At 43.9% G+C, this 21,287-nt stretch overlaps 1 protein-coding gene across 1 annotated transcript in view; it reads right to left on the bottom strand.

Annotated features, from left to right (window-relative positions):
- LOC120515897 (androgen-dependent TFPI-regulating protein-like) overlaps window positions 1–14,928 on the bottom strand; it is a 53,331-nt gene extending 38,403 nt beyond the window's left edge. Inside the window, exon 1 of the mRNA XM_039737257.1 lies at window positions 14,491–14,928. Within this exon, the coding sequence (XP_039593191.1) occupies window positions 14,491–14,646 (156 nt within the window). The 5' untranslated portion in view covers window positions 14,647–14,928. The remainder of the gene's footprint in view (window positions 1–14,490) is intronic.
- Window positions 14,929–21,287: the final 6,359 nt, after the last annotated feature.

The following is a 21,287-nucleotide window of genomic DNA, read 5'->3' as shown; positions in this document are numbered from 1 at the left end:
CAGCCTTTAAAGGTATGCTGGGAAAAATGGGGGAACACATTCAGGAAAATGCGTTCAAACTGAGAGCACTTGCTGATCAACTGGAAGACGTTAAGCAGACCTTCACGACTCAAATTGAAACAGCTGAATATCTACTGCTGATGGAAAAGCTACAGCTGCAAATTCCAAATGCAAAAAACTCTGAGACAGACTTAAGGCTCTGGAAGATAGATGCAGAAGGAATAATATTAAAATCGAAGGTCTACCTGAGAATCGTGAAAGTCTAAACCCAGTGAAACTCGTAGCTAAACTATTCTCAAAAATAATTGGAGAGGACTTTAAATCAGATACCGAGATAGCAGCAGCTCATGGCATACGCAGATCAAATACCTTTAAACCTAGGACTCTGTTCGCTTCGAGAGATTACAATTTAAGATTAATGTAATGTCACTTCTCAGACAGAAACAAGAGATTATACAGTAATCCCTCCTCAATCGCGGGGGTTGCGTTCCAGATAGGTGAAAATCCGCGAAGTAGAAACCATATGTTTGTATGGTTATTTTTATATATTTTAAGCCCTTATAAACTCTCCCACACTGTTAACATTATTAGAGCCCTTTAGACATGAAATAACACCCTTTAGTCAAAAGTTTAAACTGTGCTCCATGACAAACAGAAATGACAGTTCTTTCTCACAATTAAAAGAATACAAACATATCTTCCTCTTCAAAGAATGCGTGTCAGGAGCAGAGAATGTCAGAGAAAGAGAAAGAGAAAAACAAACAATCAAAAAATCAATACGTGCTTTTGGGCTTTTAAGTATGCTGAAGCTCCGCGATAAAGCAGCATTTTTTTAGAGGAGCGTCCGTATCCTCTGTGCAAACAGCCTTTGTGCAAACAGCCCCTCTGCTCACACCCCCTCCATCAGGCGCAGTGAGAGTGAGAGAGACAGAGAAAAGCAAACAATCAAGCACCGCGCAGGAAGCATATCGTATATCATTGAGGAGATTTAGTTAATACGTAATACATGCTCCGATTGGGTAGGGTTCTAAGCCATCCGCCAATAGCGTCCCTTGTATGAAATCAACTGGGCAAACAAACTGAGGAAGCATGGACCATAAATTAAAAGACCCACTGTCTGCAGAAATCTGCGAACCAGCGAAAAATCCGTGATATATATTTAGATATGCTTACATTTAAAATCCGCAAAAGTCGAAGCGCGATTTAGCGAGGGATCACTGTATTTGAAAATAACCACATTCGTATTTTCCCTGATTTCTCACCCTCAACAGCTGCTAAACGTCCCGCTTTTTACAGCATTAAACAGCGGTTACGGAAAGCCGATTTCAGATACAGCCTCTTGTATCCTGCCAAACTGAAAGTGGATATTCAAGACAAATATTACATCTTCTCCACCACGGAGGAAGCAGAAAAGGAGTTAAGAAAGTTGATCCCAACACTTTTCTGAAATACAATAGTGAGTGTCGCATCCTGTCATGGCATGGCAAGAAGATATTACCTGCTGTCTGATCCCCTTGCAATGATACTGGTGCCATAATTATACATCCTTTTCTTTTCTTGGCCACTTTCTGTTTATGTTTTAATGACATTTATACGCATATATGTCTTGAAGAAACTAAGTAGTTTTTTTTTTTACTATTCTAAAGGAGACTGTTTAACATCATACCCTTGGTTTATTGTTATTGTTATTATTGCATTAGGGTTTACTATGCTTATCCAGCGCCACTTTTTAACAGTATTCCCTGGGTTTACTATCTTAATATTTCAAGACTGTTGAAGATTATATTTTATGTTTACAGTATTTAGACTTTATCGGCAATAGATATCTCTACTTTTTAATCCTCAAATGCTGCTGCTGGGGGGCTTGTTTTGTCTTGGATGTACTCTGTCTCTAGATATGTTAGAGGACTGGGACTTTGTGAAGTTGGGGTCCAGCCTCATATGGGGAGGCAAAAATTAAGGGGGGGGGGAGAGAAAGAGAGCAAGCTATATCTAATCTATCCTTTTAATTCCTATAATTATAATTACCATCGTAACAATAGACTGGGAAAATTGGAAATTAAGGTTAAAGCTGTCTCACTTCCAGTTAAGACTACAAAATGACATAAAAAATTCAGAATCAATGTCTCCATGATGGGACAGTTAACCTTGTGAGCTGGAATGTTAAAGGCCTGAATTACGAATTAAAGAGAAAGAAAGTATTCTCTCACCTAACAAGTCTAAACGCTTAAATAGTATTTTTACAGGACACCCACTTACTAAGCAAGGATCAATTCTGGCTGCAAAATGACTCGACTGGCCAAATGTTCCATTCCAGCTTTACAAAGAAAACTAGAGGTGTGGGAATTCTCCTACATAGAACAGTCTCATTTTGTAGCATCAGATGTAGTATCTGATCCTGAAGGGAGATTTGTGATTGTCATGGGTAATTTATTTAATTGTTAAGTGATTTTGATAAATGTTTATGCACCCAATGTCGATGATAGGAAATTCATGCAAAATGTATTTGCATCCATTCCCAATGTGAACACTCATAAAATTATAAGGCAGGGGACTTTAATTGTGTTTTAAATCCACTCATAAATAGGTCTCCTGTCACAGGGGTGATGACATCTAACACTGCAAAGACAATTACAGTACACGGTTTTTAAGTGACTTATCAGACCCCTGGAGGTTTCTAAACCCAAGCTCAAGAACATATTCCTTCTACTCAGAAGTGCATCATTGCTACTCAAGAATTGATTATTTCTTTATAGATAATAATTTCTTGCCCATGATTAAATCTTGCAAGTACAACACTATTGTTATTTCCGACCATTGGAGCTAAAATCATTATGCCCCACATACTCATCTCTCAGATGGTGTCTTAATCCACTTCTATTAGCAGATGAGAACTGTACAGAATTTATAACAAATCAGAAATAAATTAGAAACCAATAAGATATCAGAGCTAACCAGCGAAATTACTAGAACATGCCAGGTGTCCAAGTGAGGCTCTTCATAGGAAACGGCAGGCTCTGCATTCAGAGCTCAACCTCTTAGCAATCAAAGAAAGTGAACAACTCATTTATAAATCCAGACATCACTATTATGAACACGGAGAGAAAGCTAATAAGCTCTTAGCTCAACAAATCCACAAGCAAGACGTTTGCAATGCAATCCCAGCAATCACCAACTCGAACGGAGATAAAATCAATGACCATAAAAATAAAATGCACACATATATAGAGACTACTATAAATCCTTATATTCTACTGAGTTTAAAGAAGACAAGACACAATCTGATGCATTTCTGGATACATTACAGATACCACAAATAGATACTCTTAGTGCAGAGGAATTGGATAAACCTCTGGCGCTATCAGAATTACTTGATGCTATAAAGTCACTTCAGAGTGGGAAAGCAGCAGGCCCTGATGGCTACTCTGTCGAATTTTAGAAAAAAATTCTGCACTCGGCTAGCTCCCCTCTTATTAGCAACATTTACAGAAGCTAGAGACAATCGAATTCTACCATTTAAACATTAATCACTGTCTTTCCTAAACAAAATAAGGACTTATTACAATGTACATCATACAGACCAATTTCACTTCTGAATAATGATGTTAAAATACTCTCCAAAGTTCTAGCTAGAAGGATGAAGAAATTGCTGCTTTCGGTAATATCACAAGATCAAACTGGATTTATTAAAGGCCGACACTTAGCTTCCAATCTTCAACACCTGTTTAATGTAATATATTCACCTGCAAAGTCAAACATCCCGGAGATATTATTATTGTTGGATGCAGAAAAAGCATTTGACATGATTGAATGGAAATAAATTTTCACTGCATTAGAGAAAAACTACTGTATACCAATCCAGAAGCTTCAGTTTGTATTAACAACATTTGTTCAGACTACTTTAAACTAGAATGTGGTACCAAACAAAGATGCTCCCTGTTACCACTACTTTTTGCAATCGCCATTGAACCACTGGCAGTTCAATGTCGAATTGCTTATCAGATAAAGGGGATTAGAGAAGGACTTGAACAAAAAATGTATCTACAGTACATGCAGATGATATGGTACTGTATACATCAGACCCACAAAATGCTGTGCTTGCAGTCCTAAAAGCACTTACGTAATTTCAAAAGATTTCTGGTCTCAGAATTAATTTGAATAAAAGTGTGCTCTTTCCAGTGAATTCTCAAGCATACAATATTAGATTGGACACCTTCCCTTTTATTATTACAGATCATTTTAAATACCTAGGAGTAAATATCACAAGTAAACATAAAGCTCTTTATCAACAAAATTTCGCCGTCTGTATGGAAAAAATGAAGCAAGACTTGCATAGATGGTCAACCCTTCTTCTCACTCTAGCTGAAAGAATTAACATTGTTAAGATGAATATCCTCCCTAAGCTTCTCTTTTTATTTTAAAACATCCCAATATACAATGCATCCAGAAAGTATTCACAGCGCATCACTTTTTCCACATTTTGTTATGTTACAGCCTTATTCCAAAATGGATTGAATTCATTTTTTTCCTCAGAATTCTATACACAACACCCCATAATGACAATGTGAAAAAAGTTTACTTGAGGTTTTTGCAAATTTAGTAAAAATAAAAAAACTGAGAAAGCACATGTACATAAGTATTCACAGCCTTTGACATGAAGCTCAAAATTGAGCTCAGGTGCATCCTGTTTCCCCTGATCATCCTTGAGATGTTTCTGCAGCTTAATTGGAGTCCACCTGTGGTAAATTCAGTTGATTGGACATGATTTGGAAAGGCACACACCTGTCTATAGAAGGTCCCACAGTTGACAGTTCATGTCAGAGCACAAACCAAGCATGAAGTCAAAGGAATTGTCTGTAGACCTCCGAGACAGGATTGTCTCGAGGCACAAATCTGGGGAAGGTTACAGAAAATGTTCTGCTGCTTTGAAGGTCCCAATGAGCACAGTGGCCTCCATCATCCATAAGTGGAAGAGGTTCGAAACCACCAGGACTCTTCCTAGAGCTGGCCGGCCATCTAAACTGAGTGATCGTAGGAGAAGGGCCTTATTTAAGGAGGTGACCAAGAACCTGATGGTCACTCTGTCAGAGCTCCAGAGGTCTTCTGTGGAGAGAGGAGAACCTTCCAGAAGGACAACCATCTCTGCAGCAATCCACCAATCAGGCCTGTATGGTAGAGTGGCCAGACGAAAGCCACTCCTTAGTAAAAGGCACATGGCAGCCCGCCTGGAGTTTGCCAAAAGGCACCTGAAGGACTCTCAGACCATGAGAAACAAAATTCTCTGGTCTGATGAGACAAAGATTGAACTCTTTGGTGTGAATGCCAGGCGTCACGTTTGGAGGAAACCAGGCACCGCTCATCACCAGGCCAATACCATCCCTACAGTGAAACATGGTGGTGGCAGCCTCATGCTGTGGGGATGGTTTGCAGTGGCAGGAACTGGGAGACTAGTCAGGATAAAGAGAAAGATGACTGCAGCAATGTACAGAGACATCCTGGATGAAAACCTGCTCCAGAGCGCTCTTGACCTCAGACTGGGGCGATGGTTCATCTTTCAGCAGGACAACGACCATAAGCACACAGCCAAGATATCAAAGGAGTGGCTTCAGGACAACTCTGTGAATGTGCTTGAATGGCTCAGCCAGAGCCCAGACTTGAATGTGATTGAACATCTCTGGAGAGATCTTAAAATGGCTGTGCACCGACGCTTCCAATCCAACCTGATGGAGCTTGAGAGGTGCTGCAAAGAGGAATGGGCGAAACTGGCCAAGGATAGGTGTGCCAAGCTTGTGGCATCATATTCAAAAAGACTTGAGGCTGTAATTGCTGCAAAAGGTGCATCAACAAAGTATTGAGCAAAGGCTGTGAATACTTATGTACAGGTGATTTCTCAATTTTTTTATTTTTAATAAATTTGCAAAAACCTCAAGTAAACTTTTTTCACATTGTCATTATGGGGTGTTGTGAATTTAATCCATTTTGGAATAAGGCTGTAACTTAACAAAATGTGGAAAAAGTGATGCGCTGTGAGTACTTTCCGGATGCACTGTACATCAATCAATCAATCAATCAATCAACATTTATTTATAAATATTATCAACAAATCATTTTTTAAGCAACTAGATTCAACCATAACCTCATTTATTTGGAACTTAAAAAATCCACGTATCCAAAGAGCGACCCTACAAGACCTAAGGCAGATGGTGGCATGGCTCTACCTAACTTTCAGTTTTATTACTGGGCAGCAAACATACAAACTATAAAAACCTGGACACAAATAGATGAACATACACAGGCTTGGTGTGCAAAAGAAATAAAATCCTGCACTAGTTCTTTATATTCCCTGCTTTTTGCCCCAATAAATGCAAGTTATCGCCAATATACTAATAACCCAATTGTACTTCACTCACTCAGAATATGAACCCAATGTAGGAAGCATTTTAAGATGAAGAATCTTTTATGTATGGCACCTCTGCATGAGAACCACCTCTTTCAACCCTCACAAACATATGCAGTTTTTAATATCTGGAAAATATTTGGGATTACATTGCTTAGGGATCTTTATATAGACAACATCTTTGCATCCTATGAACAATTACATTCCAAATTGAACTTTCCAGCAACACATTTCTTTCTCTATCTTCAAATTAGAAACTTTGTTAAACAGAACCTGCCCGATTTTCCTCATCTCCCACCTTCCTCTATGCTGGAAAAAATATTGCTCAGTTTCGAGGATTCAGACACCATCTCTGCAATATATAAAATTATTTTACAGTCCCTCCCTTTCAAGAGGACAATGGGAAAAAGATCTCTTAGTCAATATATCAGAAAAAGGAGTGGAAAATAGCAATGTAGAGACTTCACTCGAGCTCCATATGCACAAAGCATACAATTATTCAACTCAAAATTATATCATCGAGCACATCTGTCTCGCCTAAAACTCTCCAAAATGTTTCCAGGGAAAGATCCAACCTGCGAACACTGCAGTCAAGTCCCAGCCTCACAGGTCACATGTTTTGGGCCTGCACTAAATTAACATCATTCTGGACCAAAATGTTTAAATGCCTTTCAGACAGCCTTGGTGTCACAATCCCTCCTAACCCATTAACAGCTGTGTGTGGTGGGCTCACTGAGGGGGCTTAAAGTGGAGAAGGACAAACAAACTGTCATTGCCTTTACTACACTATTGGCACGCAGACTTATTTTGATAAACTGGAAGAACCCTAACTCTCCCCTTGTAAGTCAGTGGGTAACTGATATTTTATATTATTTGAAATTGGAAAAAATTAAATTCTCACTTAGAGGATCTGTGCAGAACTTTTTCAAACCCTGGCAGGATCTAATCAATAATTTTTTAGAATAAGCTTTTAAAGCACTGAGGAAGCAGATTCTCTTCCCATTTATTTTTCTTCTCCATTTATCTTTATCCGCTTATTAAACTCATCAATTTATTTATTTTTACTAGCTTTAAGTTTTACTCCGTTGGCCATCCTCTCTTTCTCAGGGGTGGGGGTTGATTTGTTTTCAATCCTATTTTATGTAAAAATTGATCTATTTGTATGGAATGATTACAATAAAATCAATAAAATTAAAAAGAAAAGAATTCCACAAATATCAACCTCTGCTGCGACTTCATGATTATACCCTTCACGTTGGTCCCTGCCATGCTAGAGAAGTTCCCCAGAGCTTAAAAAACGGATGCTGTGCATTGATTGGATGGCGATATTTCGTGATTTGCATAGACTAGCGCGAGTACTTACATTGGAATCAGGAGTAAACGATGTCACGGGTTTTGTATTTAAGACACCCCTCAAATGTCAGCACAGCTGAACAGATTCCACATGGAGGAGTGGGAAATTCTTTCTTCCAGTCAATGTCAGAGAGTGCTGGATGGCTCTAGTTAACGGCTTACTTTCTCCAAAGCTGGAATATCTATTGATTTTTCATTGAATAAATTATTGCTAAATAAAATGATCATTGTTTTTCATTTTTTCTGTTATTTCTTCTATAACAAAAGATACCGTTTAAATGAAGATCAAATCCTGATTATGTGCGCATATCTTAGAAAATTAAAAAAACACCTCACAGTGTGTACTGAATGGCTGCCTCTGTGACGTTCTTTAAACGGGAAGTTCAGAATCTAAAAAGAAAAACTCTACCATGAAGACAAAGGAACATTCAAAGCAAATCCCGGATTACGTTATTGAGAAGCACTGATTAGGGGAAAAAGGATTAGAACATTTCTAAGGTGCTAAAAAGATCTCCACAGCACAGTAAAGACCATTGTAAAGACCAAAAAACGGGCAATAAAATAAATCCGTGTAGACCAGTATTTATACATACATATACAGGGGTGGGCAAAAGAAGGGTTAGAGTTGTTCATATGGAAAAAGACATACAGGTTATGACTATTATAATAGCTTTATTAACTTTATTAACTCAAAAGAATCTCCCAATGGCACAGTGCACTTGGGTACCCTCGTAAGTGCTGAAATGTGTCGGCCCCGCATACTCACAACTGTAAACCTACTTTTGCCCACCCGTGTATATTTTCAAGGATAGACTGGTATCCCGGCCAGCATGGTGTTCCCTTACCTGGAAAAGAGACCAGTATACTGTAAGGGATGGTGATAAAGAGAGGCCTGGCATTGCCTGTGTCAGTCAGAAAGCAAGCATTGGGTGGCCATTATCATAGATGACTTCTGAAGCTCAGTTAGAGTGACCATTAAGTTTTTGGCCACCTCCCTCACCAAGGACCTCTTGACTCGGTTATTAAGTGTTGTCTGGATGACCAACTCTAGGATAGGTCCTAGTGGCTCCAACCTTCTCCCATTTCACAGTTATTGAGGGCACTGTGCTTCTAGGGATACTCAGATCTTTAGAGATGGTTTTATCCCCTTGTCCTGATCTCAGCCTCACCACAGTTTTACCATGGAGGTCCACAGGGAGTTCCTTAGACTTCATGGCTTGCTTCTTGTCCCAACATGCTGTTTGAATTGTGGGACCACCTTTCTAAATGGTGTCCAGTCAGTTCAGTTTACCACAGGTGGACTCCAATCACGTTCTCCACACATCTCAAAGAAAGTTAAAGCAAACAGGACACACCTGAGCACAACCTGGAGAGCCACAGCAAAGGGTCTGAACACTTATAGACAGGAGAGATTTCCATTGTTGATTTTTAATACATTTTCATTTTCCAAAAACGTTTTCCTTTGTCATTATGGGTTAATTGAGTGTACTGTAGATTGGTAAGCAAATGTATCTATTGTGATAGATTAAGGGCTCTCTCGCTCCCTTGAACCCTCAGACCATTCATCAGACACCAGGTAAAAATCCAATAATCATTATTTATTATAATAATAATGTGCACAAAGCACCCTCAACTCCACTATACTCAATAACAATATAATAATCCAATAAACAATCCTCCAATCTCCCAGACGCTTAGCCACCCTGCCTCCCAACTCAGCTCATCTGTCTGGGATCTCCCACAGTCCTTTATAGTCCTCGACCCGGAAGTGTTTGAGCCCTCAGTCCATGTTATCATCCAACACTTCCGGGTCAGGTAAAAACTTCTCTTTTTCTTCAGCCCAGAAGTATATCATTTCTTCCATTCCCGTGACTTGGAAATACTTCCGGGCTATACAGGAAATACAAATCCCTAGGCCTCCCTGCAGTGACTCCTGGCGGCCCCCTTGGTATCCAGCAGGGCTGTACATTATAATTTCACTGTCCATAATTCCCTGCTGGCATTCGGGGCACCTCTATGCTGCAAGAAGGGCTCCATCTGGAGGCCTGGGGGTATTGGCCGGGACGAATGTCTGGGCATATCTCACACCATTCAAAATGAAATCTACAGGACAACACAATAAAGTATGCAGAAAATCTGAGTCCACTGTACATGTGGGTGGGAGGCGTCTCATGGGTCCCATCTTCATTGTGCAGCATGACAATGACCCCAAACATGCGGCCAACATCAAAAAAACAATCAGCAGCGAAAAAAAGAACAGGGAATTCCTGGAAGTGATGGTGTGGCCTCACAGAGCCCTGATGTCAGCATGAGCGAGCTTGTAGCTGTGGAACAAGTGAGCGTGTGAACATCTTCAGAAAGTGCATGCCAGTGTACCTAAGAGAAGTGCTGGGCTGCTCATGCCAAAGATTGATTTCATTTATGTGTTTTTTTCTGCTTACTACACTTTCTAGGAAGTCTATTGATGAATGAAAACTATTCATGGCTTTAATTTTGAAAGCGTTCGCTCTTTTGAGCATTTTCTTCAGAAGTGCCTAAGACATTTGCACAGTGCTGCATATACTGTATATGTGACTAAACAGAAAAAATGTACTCCAGTGCAATGACCTCAGAGTTAAAACAGATTTTATTTCCAAGAGAATAAACAGACAGCCACTACTCTGATCTCAGACAGCTGGCCATTCCGTGCCTTTTCCCATGGACGTCGTCGTTGTCAATTAGCTGTGCCAAACATGGCGCTGTTGGCAAAGAACAAGAATGTGGAATGGCCAACTAAAGGAACGGAACTGGGCTCCTGTTATGACATTAGTTAAAATGAAAAGCAGCAGCCACCAGCATGAGCTTGAAGGCCAGAAAGTGAACAGATCCACCAGTCAGTGCTGAGGGGGACTTCCCAAAATGAGGGCGGATTTATTCAAGCTGTAGACAGCTCAGAATGGATCCAGTAGGTAAAGCTGCCAATGTAGTAAATCCAACAGCTCTGGGTTTTGCTTTTTGACAACTAGAAAAATCAGATAAAGATGATCTTTGGACAGAAAACTGAGAAATGGAAAACATTTTGTCCCTGACGGCGGCACGGTGGCACAGTGGGTAGAACTGCCACCTCGCAGTTAGAAGACCCGGGTCCACTTCCCGGTTCTCCCTGTGTGGAGTTTGCATGTTCTCCCCGTGTCCGTGTGGGTTTCCTCCGGGTACTCCGGTTTCCTCCCACAGTCCAAAGACATGCAGGTTAGGTGCATTGGCGATTCTAAATTGTCCCTAATGTGTGTTTGGTGTGTGGGTGTGTGTCCTGCGGTGGGCTGGTGCCCTGCCCGGGGTTGGTTTCCTGCCTTGCGCCCTGTGTTGGCTGGGATTGGCTCTAGCAGACCCCCGTGACCCTGTAGTTAGGATATAGCGGGTTGGATAATGAATGGATTTTGTCCCTGACATTGCAGGAATTAAACATAAAGGAAGCCGCTTTTGAGTCGTACAGTGGTTCAGCAGTACTGCTTCACAGCTTTGTAGTCCTGGGCGCTGGAGATTTCAAGATTGGCTGTTGGTTTGTTTTTCTGGACACTCTTGTTATAGAGTTGCTATATTAAGTTAAATGGTAATTCTAAATTGAATGTGGGTGTCTGTACGGATGCATCCTGTGGTGCTCTGCCACCGGCTCAGAGTTGGCTCCAGGACAGACTGAAGGTTCTAAAATGGGTAGATTGCTAGACAGAGCAGCCATACCATCTGCACTTCAGAACCCGGTAATCCAGCAACAATGTCTTTCTTGTAAGCCCAGAAATCACACAAGGAATGGCTCAAATGGCTTTAACAAGGTTCTGCTTTTTGACAGCCACCACTAACCCCAATCCCCTCCAATTAAGCATTTTTGTGGCCAGCAAGTATTTGGATGAGAGGCCACCCAAGAAAAAGCTTGAAGTGTTGGTGAGGTCAGCAGGGGGTGCCTACCCGGTGGTCTGTATGTATTGCAGATCCCAGTGCTGTAAAAATTGGTGCCATCATTTGATAAGACCTAAACCAAAGTCCTGACTCTGAAGTCATTAAAGATCCCTGGGTATCTTTCGATAAGAGGAGGGCATACCTTGATGTCCTTGTCCATTCCAGCCCAATAATTTTCCCCTGTCACTTATTGGCTAGCTATTGTTCGGCCATTCGCCTCCTAATCGCTAATGTATAGTGAGCGCATTGGCACAAGAATGGCTGCCATCACTTCATCCAGGTGGATGATACACATTGGTTGTGGTTAAAGTAACTCACCACTGAATATGTGAAGCACTTTGAGTATTTACAAAAGATTTATATAAATCTAATTAATAATCATTATACTGTAAGAGAACTTTTGAAGTTGCTGTGCACAAATAAATGCATAAAAGACACGAGTGGTCTAAAGGGGCACACACAGGCGAGTTTCTTGTATTTTATTTGCTAGCTGTGTGTTATATTCTACGTATTTATATATTCTAGCACATAACTTTTTGAACGCCATTACTGAAATTCAATGCATTCCTCCTTGAGCAAAGTTTGTTACAATGCCCGGTATGATGCCATATTATTATAAAGTAAATTTCAAATCCCACCGTTTCTTGTACTCAAGTGTGCAGCTACTCCTTCCATCATTTTCCCCGCAACAAAAGGGATGCCCAACCAAGCACTGGATATTACTTTATTGGGCTTTTCAAGGATAGACTGTGAGGAAGTACAGCCAGACAGATCTGGGCCATCTTAACAGCAATATAGGCCCCCCGGGCAAAGCAGTGCACTGGGGGCCACTACTTACACGACCACTCACAGGAATAAAAATGGTTGATAAAATTAAACATAAATTTATTGTATTGGTACTTCCAACAAAATCAGTGTTTAAACATTAAAAAAACATTCTATACAGCAAAGATGAATCAACAAGTCACAACATACATTAGAACATTAGAACACTCTGGACGAGAACAGGCCATTCAGCCCAACAAAGCTCGCCAGTCCTATCCACTTGTTTCCTCCAAGAAAACATCAAGTCGAGTTTTGAAAGTCTTACTGTCTACCACACTACTTGATAATTTATTCTAAGTGTCTATCATTCTTTGTGTAAAGAAAAACTCCCTAATGTTTGTGTGAAATTTACCGTTAACAAGTTTCCAACTGTGTCCATGTGTTCTTGATGAACTCATTTTAAAATACAAGTCTCAATCCATTGTACTAATTCCTTTTATAATTTTAAACACTTCAATCAGTTCACCTCTTAATCATCTTTTGCTTAAACTGTAAAGGCTCAGCTCTTTTAATCTTTCCTCATAATTCAACCCCTGTAGCCCTGGAATCAGCCTAGTCGCTCTTCTCTGGACCTTTTCTAGCACTGCTGTGTCCTTTTGTAGCCTGGAGACTAAAACTGCAAACCAGTACTCAAGATGAGGCCTCACCAGTACATTATAAAGGTTGAGCAGAACCTCCTGTGACTTGTACTCCACAGATTGTGCTATATACAGTAACCTAACATTCTGTGAGCCTTCTTAATGGCTTCTGAACACTGTTGGGAAGTCTATAGCTTAGAGTCCACTATGACTCCTAATTCCTTCTCATAAGGTGTACTCTCTTTTTCTGACCACCCATTGTGTATTCAAACCTAACATTTTTACTTCCTATGTGTAATACTTTACATTTACTGACATTAAATTTCATCTGCCCAAGCCTGTATGCTATCCAAGTCCTTCTGTGATGATATAACGGATTCCAAATTATCTGCTAATCCACCTATCTTGGTATCATCTGCAAACTTAACCCGCTTGTTACTGATATTCCTTCCTAAATCATTTATATATATTAAAAATAGCAGCGGCCCTAGCACTGACCCCTGTGGAACACCACTCTTAACATCGGCCAGTTCTGATAAGATTACATAGATTAGCATGTTTGTGTGGCCCCCAATCAACTGCCCGGCATGCCCATGCGTTAAGGCGACCCTGAGTCAGATGGCTTTAAATGAACTTGGGCTCCCCCATTGAACACATCGTGCCCGCCTCATCTACTTCTCAATGTCACTCATGCCTGGACTCTTCTGCGTGGTACCAAGTTTTGAAGCTTCTGCTTGCCAGCCCTCTTCTTCATTAGCATCGGCTTCCTGCTGTCATCTGAACTTCTCTCTCATGTCTGCCAGCGTATTTCTACCATAACGTATGTCTCTCTTCTCTTCTCTATACATTCCATTTTTTCATTTTAAGCACTCTTGCCCACCTAGAAATCTATAGGTGGATATGCATACACCCTAGCTGGCCTGCTGATGTAGTGAGCATCCATCAGAAGGTGGCCCATTTCAAAATATTCAGCTTTACACGGGTGTCTTGGAAGGGTCCCGTTGAAAGCAAGAGTGACATCTAATCACCCGCTGATGCAGTTTGTGCCCATGCAACCTGCTAACAGCTCACGTTTTTCTGTCTTGTATTTGTAACAGCAAAAAATGTTCTGAGACTTTTCAGGTAGAGAAGACGGATGTTTTGAGGTGAGGCTAGTATGCTCACAGATCATGATGTGACTCATGTTGATTATCAAGTAAGAATGTACAGTACATGTGACAATAACATCCCCATAAATCTGTACATAAAAGTGGTGACAACTGGACAAGCGAGACAAAAAAATGGATGATAGTCAGTGCCCTGTGATGAGATACACAAATGCTACAATACACTGCCATGGTAGTCTGCAGTCACCAGCCAAGCAGCAGAAGAGTAGAAACTAAAGTAAGACAAAGCGTAACTTACCAAATTGAGGAAAGTCAGATATTTCCAGAGTCCAGCGTACGCAAAAATCCCCATGGGTACTTTATCAGTGTCGATTAGCAGCATTAGCACCACTAGAAATGTATACCAGGCAAACAGAAGGAAGTGATAAGCCATGCTTCCCATCTTGGCACCCATGTTGCTTGCTGACAGATTCCTAGTGCCTGACTAAAGCCCAAAGCACAAAGGTGAGCCCATCCAGAACTGTCTCTGTGACATACAAGGAGCGCCTGCTGAGAGGCACCACCAGGAAAGAAAGGGCTGCATTGTTTGAGAAAAGCAGATCAGGCAGGCTAATTAGAGGAAGAAATGCCTAAGGAGTTTAGCAGAGGATTTGTGCAGGCGGCCACGTGAAGCACGAGAGAGAGAGAGAGAGAAGAAAAAAAAAAAGAATTCAGCTTGAGTCTGTGCCCAGAGAGCTCCGAAGAGACCGGAACCTGACCCAGACGGAGGGAGGGCTGCTGCTGCTGCTGATGATGATGGTCTCCTCCCAACTAGGGAAGAGGACAGCAGAGCGAATGCACTTAAAAACAACACTCTCTCCCCAAAGCTGACAAATCGTAGTAGATTTTACTCCTGCAGGGACTGAATGAACGGTGTGCCAAAAATAGGACCCTGCAAGGATTGTTGTAGGTTTCCCTGATGGGCTTCAGTGGCAATGCACCACCTGGAATGCTGACTGCAGTTTTCCTCTCTAAAACTTATAGAGATCAGAATTTCATACGTTTCAGAGAGTGTTCTGACACCATCAATAAGGCCAACAGAATGATGTGTGGAGTACAAGACCAAGGAGGTTGTGCTCCAGCTTTATAACACACTGGTGAGGCCTCATCTAAGTGCTGGGTGCAGTTTTGGTCTCCAGGCTACACAAAGGACATAGCATTTAAGGCAGCGTGGAGGCTCTGAGGCGAAAGATCTCTGTTGGTTTACTTAATCTGTTAGCGTTCTACGAAGTAGACTACCATACATTAAAGATTTCAGTTTTTTTACAAATTAGAAAGTTTTTCACAGCACAAAAAAACTATGTCAAACGCAAAGAAACAATCCCAGAATGAAATGGTGACTGGTCAAGCAATGGTGCTACGAGGAACCACACAACCCAGCCGAGAACCAAAAAGTACCATTAAAGAACCAGGATTTTCAGGAGGGTACATAAACTGCAGCCCCCTCTCTAACCCTAGGCTGTCTTTATATAACACATTCCTGTCTGATTAATTAATCCAAATGCCAGAAGGGATCCTACTTCGTTGGGCCCTTGAGCAAGACCTTTAACCTGAAAATTGCTCCAGGAATGCTGTACCATGGCTGACCTGGCACTCTGACACTCAAAGTTCATACAAAAAGACGATTCCCCCTCAAGGATTAATACAATGTACCAAGTACCACCCCACCACACCCCATAACAATAGCAGTGCTGGGTGGATTCCAGGGCTACAGGGGATGAGTTATGAGGAAAGATTAAAAGAGCTGAACCTTTGCAGTTCAATATTTTTGAAGTCTAAATTATTTCTTCCTAAACTTGGTACATACGGATTTGCCACACAAAATTAACTTTTATGGTTAAGTGCTTTCTATCCATCTTTTAAAAACAATAAAAAAAAAAGATGCAATGCCCAAACTGGTGCTTTACAATGGAAGAGATGAGCCATGGAGGAAAAGCTTTAAAAAATAAGCAAATACGTCCATTTTTCAAGTCATGCGTCTGATGCATGTTTGTGACAACAAAAGGGATCTTGGAATACTCATTTTACAGCATATTTCTGGTACTATTTTTCTCATGGTAAGGCTATGTTTTCTGTTCACTTGTGCAAATTCTCAGATAAATAAAGAAGTGAATCAACACAAAACCAACCACTTAGCACGAAAAGTTTACTGTGATTTGGTATGTTGGCAAGAGACCTTGAAAGACTGTTGCTTCGGAAGACTAAGTGTTGGTCTTTTACAATGGGCAAATCTCATAATATTTGTGTTTTTTAATTTATTATAAGCTATTTTACAATGTGTGTGCAATTGCAAGATATGGATCAATAATCTGCAACTGGCTTGGCTTGACAAGTGGACATATTATGTAAGCTTTTCTTCTGTGCCTCATAGATTGCAAAGCAGCAGTGCAGGCAATATATATATATATATATATATACATAGGTATATACATATATATTGTCAGGGATGCCAGGGGCTATGACCCGCCGGGGCGCCAGGAGGGACCGGAAGAGGGTCAGAGCCCGCCTGATCACGTGGGGTGCGCCCGGGTTGTTTTGGGAGCCACGGGTCAAGGGCTTGGAAGCTCTTCCCTGTAGGGGCCCGTGGCCACCGCCAGGAGGCGCCCAATGCCTTGGGATTTGTTTCCCCAGCACTCCTGCCACACCAGGAAGTGCTGGGGAAGACTTGGCGGTGCCCGGGAGCAGCCGGGAGGACAGCCGACACTTCCGCCACGCTGGGGCGTGGCCAGAAGATTGCCGGGAGCACCTGGGGCTCATCCGGTCCTTCATAAAGGGGCCGCCTCCGCCATTCAGAGCTGGAGTCGGGTGGAGGTAGGACGGCTGTGAAGAGTGGAGGCGGCCCGAAGAAAGGCATTGTGGCCAGGACATTGGGTATTTGGGGGTTTGTGCACGTGACTAGGTCTTTGTGACCATTGTTTGGGGTCTTGGTGACCTATTCTTGTAAATATTATTGTAAATAAACGTGTGGTGGTGTCAAAACAACATGTCCGCCTGTCTGTGCCCGGTACCGCTCACATCTGGCGAGTCGGCAGGATGCTCCGCCTGTTACAAGGCGGAGACCTGTACAAAAAAATATTGTTGTGGACGGCCCTGCAGCAGGGGACCCCACCCACGCAGCGGGGGCTGCGTGCACACAGCCCCGCGGGGTAAAGGAACCCCACGGACCGCCAGGGGTCCGCAGGAGGGCCGTTATTCCCTGAAGCGGGCGGGCGGCGTGCATTGGAAGAGTGCAGCGGTCTCCAACGAGCGCGCCGTTGCTGGAGGCGCCCGGGACGGCATGGCGTCCGGAGAGGCCACGCCAGGACGCTTTCCTCGGTATGACGGGACCTGGGAGGTGAGTTCCCTGCCTATCGCAGCCGCCCTTGGGGCCGGGCGTGTGTTTTGTTTTCCAGGCAGGGACCTCCAGGATCCGCGCCAGTGGCGGGCGATGCTGGTTTGCGGGCTCCGGCAGCACAGCGCAGCCGCGAGGGCTGCGAAGGAGGAGACGCTGCAGCTCGAGGCGCTGGCAACAGCAAGGCTGCCGGCAAGCACGCCGCCGCCGCAGAAAGGGAGCCAAGATGGCCGGACGGAAGTCCCTCCCCCTGACAGGCACGCGATTGGACGGTGTGTCTTGCGTGCCCGCCGATGACTGTAGGGAGGCGGGACCAGGGAATGTCCATCACGGGCAGGGGGGAGACCCGATTGGGCCGGAGGAGAAGGCCCACAGGAAGTGGCCGGCCTCGGAGGCCGACAGTCAGGTAGGCTCGCGTCGGTTAACTTCCTGTCTTTGCCGGCTGCTTTGGCGGAGCTGGAGGCGCCCCTTCAGCCCGCCGGGCAGCGTGTATTACAGGTGCTATGTGCCTCCGGGCTGAGGTGCTGGTACTGGAGAGGAAGGCGCCGGGCGCTGAGAACGCTTTTCGACAACGGGACGGCGCGACGCTGGAATCTCCAGCCGGAGAGGTACAGCGGAGACGGTGAGTACAGCCGACTCCGTAAAGCATATGGGAGGGGCTGCTGAAAAGGCTGTGAAGACAATGATCAGTTCCGAGTAAGCAGCCCTCCGACAGGAGGTGCGGCGCCGCGGACTGCATGCGCGGCGAGGGGGGAGTCCGTGAGGACGCTGAAGGGGCACGGGCTGCTAAGTGCCCCCGGGCCTAGCGCCCTCCGCCCCGAAGTTGGCTGCGGTCTTGCGCCGACTATAGGGACGCAGACGGGACAGAGGCGCCTTTTATTCCATAAGGAGTCTCAAACCGCCAGGGCGCCCCAGAGCGAAGGGAGGAATAAAGGGCTGGGTGCCGATTCCTCCGATAAGGTGAGACGCTGCTGCTGGGTGCACGCTGTGGCTGGCTGCCCTCTGGGAGAGCAGAGGGAATCCCTGAGGCCGGGCGGAGAGAGAGCGGGCGGTGCCGACGACTCCATCGCCGAGAGGACACGGAAGCCGCGAGAGGGTGCCGATCAGGCAAGTGCCGGGTGCCGGTTGGAGGGGAACGCTGCCCGTGTGCGGGCACGAGCTTGGTGCTTTGGCAGCGGTTCTGCCCTGTGTTCTCTTTGTAGGGACGGACCCCGGCGAGTTGAAGGAACCCCTTCGTGGCGGAGCAGCCCTCTGGTGTCGGGCCGTCTGCTGAAGGATCTCTCTGTCGGTGCGCAGGTGCGCTCGCAGCTGGAGGAGCCAACGGGGGAACGAGTGGCTCAGAACAAAGGGGCGTGGAGGTCCCGGAGGGGGTGCCTACCGAGGAGGCCCCGGGGTGCCGGTAAAAGGGGGGAGCACAACCTGTGCGAGGCACAGGGATGCACCATGGGTTGGTGTCGGGATTGTGTCTCCGCCCCTGTCCCTGCTAGGAGTGCGGGGCCGGACCCCGGCTATCCTCGAGTGGGACCCGCTTGAGCTCTGCTGCCCTCGGGACGGGTCGCTCTTACCCACGAGTGGTCTTCGCTGGCTGTGGGGCACTGTCAGGGATGCCAGGGGCTATGACCCGCCGGGACGCCAGGAGGGACCGGAAGAGGGTCAGAGCCCGCCTGGATCACGTGGGGTGCGCCTTCCGGGTTGTTTTGGGAGCCACGGGTCAAGGGCTTGGAAGCTCTTCCCTGTAGGGGCCCGTGGCCACCGCCAGGAGGCGCCCAATGCCTTGGGATTTGTTTCCCCAGCACTCCTGCCACACCAGGAAGTGCTGGGGGGAAGACTTTGGACGGTGCCCGGGGAGCAGCCGGGAGGACAGCCGACACTTCCGCCATGCTGGGGCGTGGCCAGAAGATTGCCGGGAGCACCTGGGGCTCATCCGGGTCCTTCATAAAAGGGGGCCGCTCCCGTCATTCAGAGCTGGAGTCGGGTGGAGGTAGGACGAAGCTGTGAAGAGTGGAGGCGGCCCGAAGAAAGGCATTGTGGCCAGGACATTGGGTATTTGGGGGTTTGTGCACGTGACTAGGTCTTTGTGACCATTGTTTGGGGTCTTGGTGACCTATTCTTGTAAATATTATTGTAAATAAACGTGTGGTGGTGTCAAAACAACATGTCCGCCTGTCTGTGCCCGGGTACCGTTCACAATATATATATATACATATACATATACATATATATATATATATATATATATATATATATATATATGCTAGGGTTTCTCCCCCTGCTCGCTTCACTCGTCAACCCACCCAGCCTGCGCTATGCGTCAGTCACTTTGTATCTTTGCTGCTCGCATTGTAAAGAAGACGCGGTCGCTCCTTCGAAACCCCCTCTTAAACGGTGATAAATGGGAAAAAAATACAGGTCTTTTTTACCTTCTCTTTGCTTGATCAGCTGCTGGCTTGCTGCTGCTGCCGTGCCACGTGATCTGCATCAAGCGCAGTGCTTTCAACATTTAAAAGCCTGTACAGCAGCTGTCTTTGTCATCTACTCTTTGTCTTTTATTTCTGTCCCCGGGCATGGTTAAGCCTCTTGACACAAAATCTCATCTCACGGGATGTGAATTCTTGAAATTTTCTAGTTTATAATTTAAAAATGGAATAAGAATCTTACAATCTAACAACATCACATTAAAGTTCAATAAAGTCTGAAAAGAATGATACCAAACATATATATGTAGGTTTTAAAGTAAGCTTGATTTAAAGCATAAGAAAAAACGTGACTTAAAATCATTGCACTTTTAGGCTTAGGATTATATATATATATATATATATATATATATATATATATATATATATATATATATATATATATATATATATCCATCCATTATCCAACCCACTATATACTAACTACAGGATCACGGGATCTGGTGCCAATCCCAGCCAACACAAGAAACAAACCCCAGGCAGGTTGCCAGCCCACCGCAGGGCACACACACACACACCAAGCACAATTTAGAATCGCCAATGCACCTAACCTGCATGTCTTTGGACTGTGGGAGGAAACTGGAGTACCCGGAGGAAACCCACGCAGACATGAGGAGAACATGCAAACTCCACGCAGGGACGACCCAGGAAGCAAACCCAGGTCTCCTTATTGTGAGGCAGCAGCGCTACCCACTGCGCCACCGTGCCGCCCTATATATATATATATATATATATATACACTGTATATATATTTTTTTAGAAAGTGATAAAATATAGAACACAGTTTTAATGCAAATGTGAAGTAATAACTTGAAAAATACCAACCTTATCCCTTAAGCAAAAGGAGATTAAGAGGAGACACGAGTGAAGTGTTTAAAATTATGAAGGGGATTAGTAGACTGGATCAATACTGTTACTTTAAAATTAATTCATCAAGAACACAAGGACACAGTTTGAAAGTTAAGAGTAAATTCCCCATAATCCTTGGGAGGTTTGGAGAACCAAAGACATATGGAATAAGCTACCAAGTAGTGTAGTAGACAATAGGACTTTGTGGACTTTCAAAACTGGACTTGATGTTATTTTGGAGGAATTAAGTTGAACGGACTGGCAAGCTTTGTTGGGCTGAATGGCTTGTTCTCATCCACATTGTTCTAATGTATTTGGAAGATGATGCATTTCCCTTTCAATCTTTTTTTAGTTTGAGTTGCATTCTTGTGTATTCTGCAAAGCCCTTTTTGTTAGTGTACA

The sequence above is a fragment of the Polypterus senegalus genome, chromosome 15 (assembly GCF_016835505.1).
Source record: "Polypterus senegalus isolate Bchr_013 chromosome 15, ASM1683550v1, whole genome shotgun sequence".
Lineage (NCBI taxonomy): Eukaryota > Metazoa > Chordata > Cladistia > Polypteriformes > Polypteridae > Polypterus > Polypterus senegalus.
Note: the sequence above shows the minus strand (reverse complement) of the source record. Positions and strands in the feature narration are given on the sequence as shown.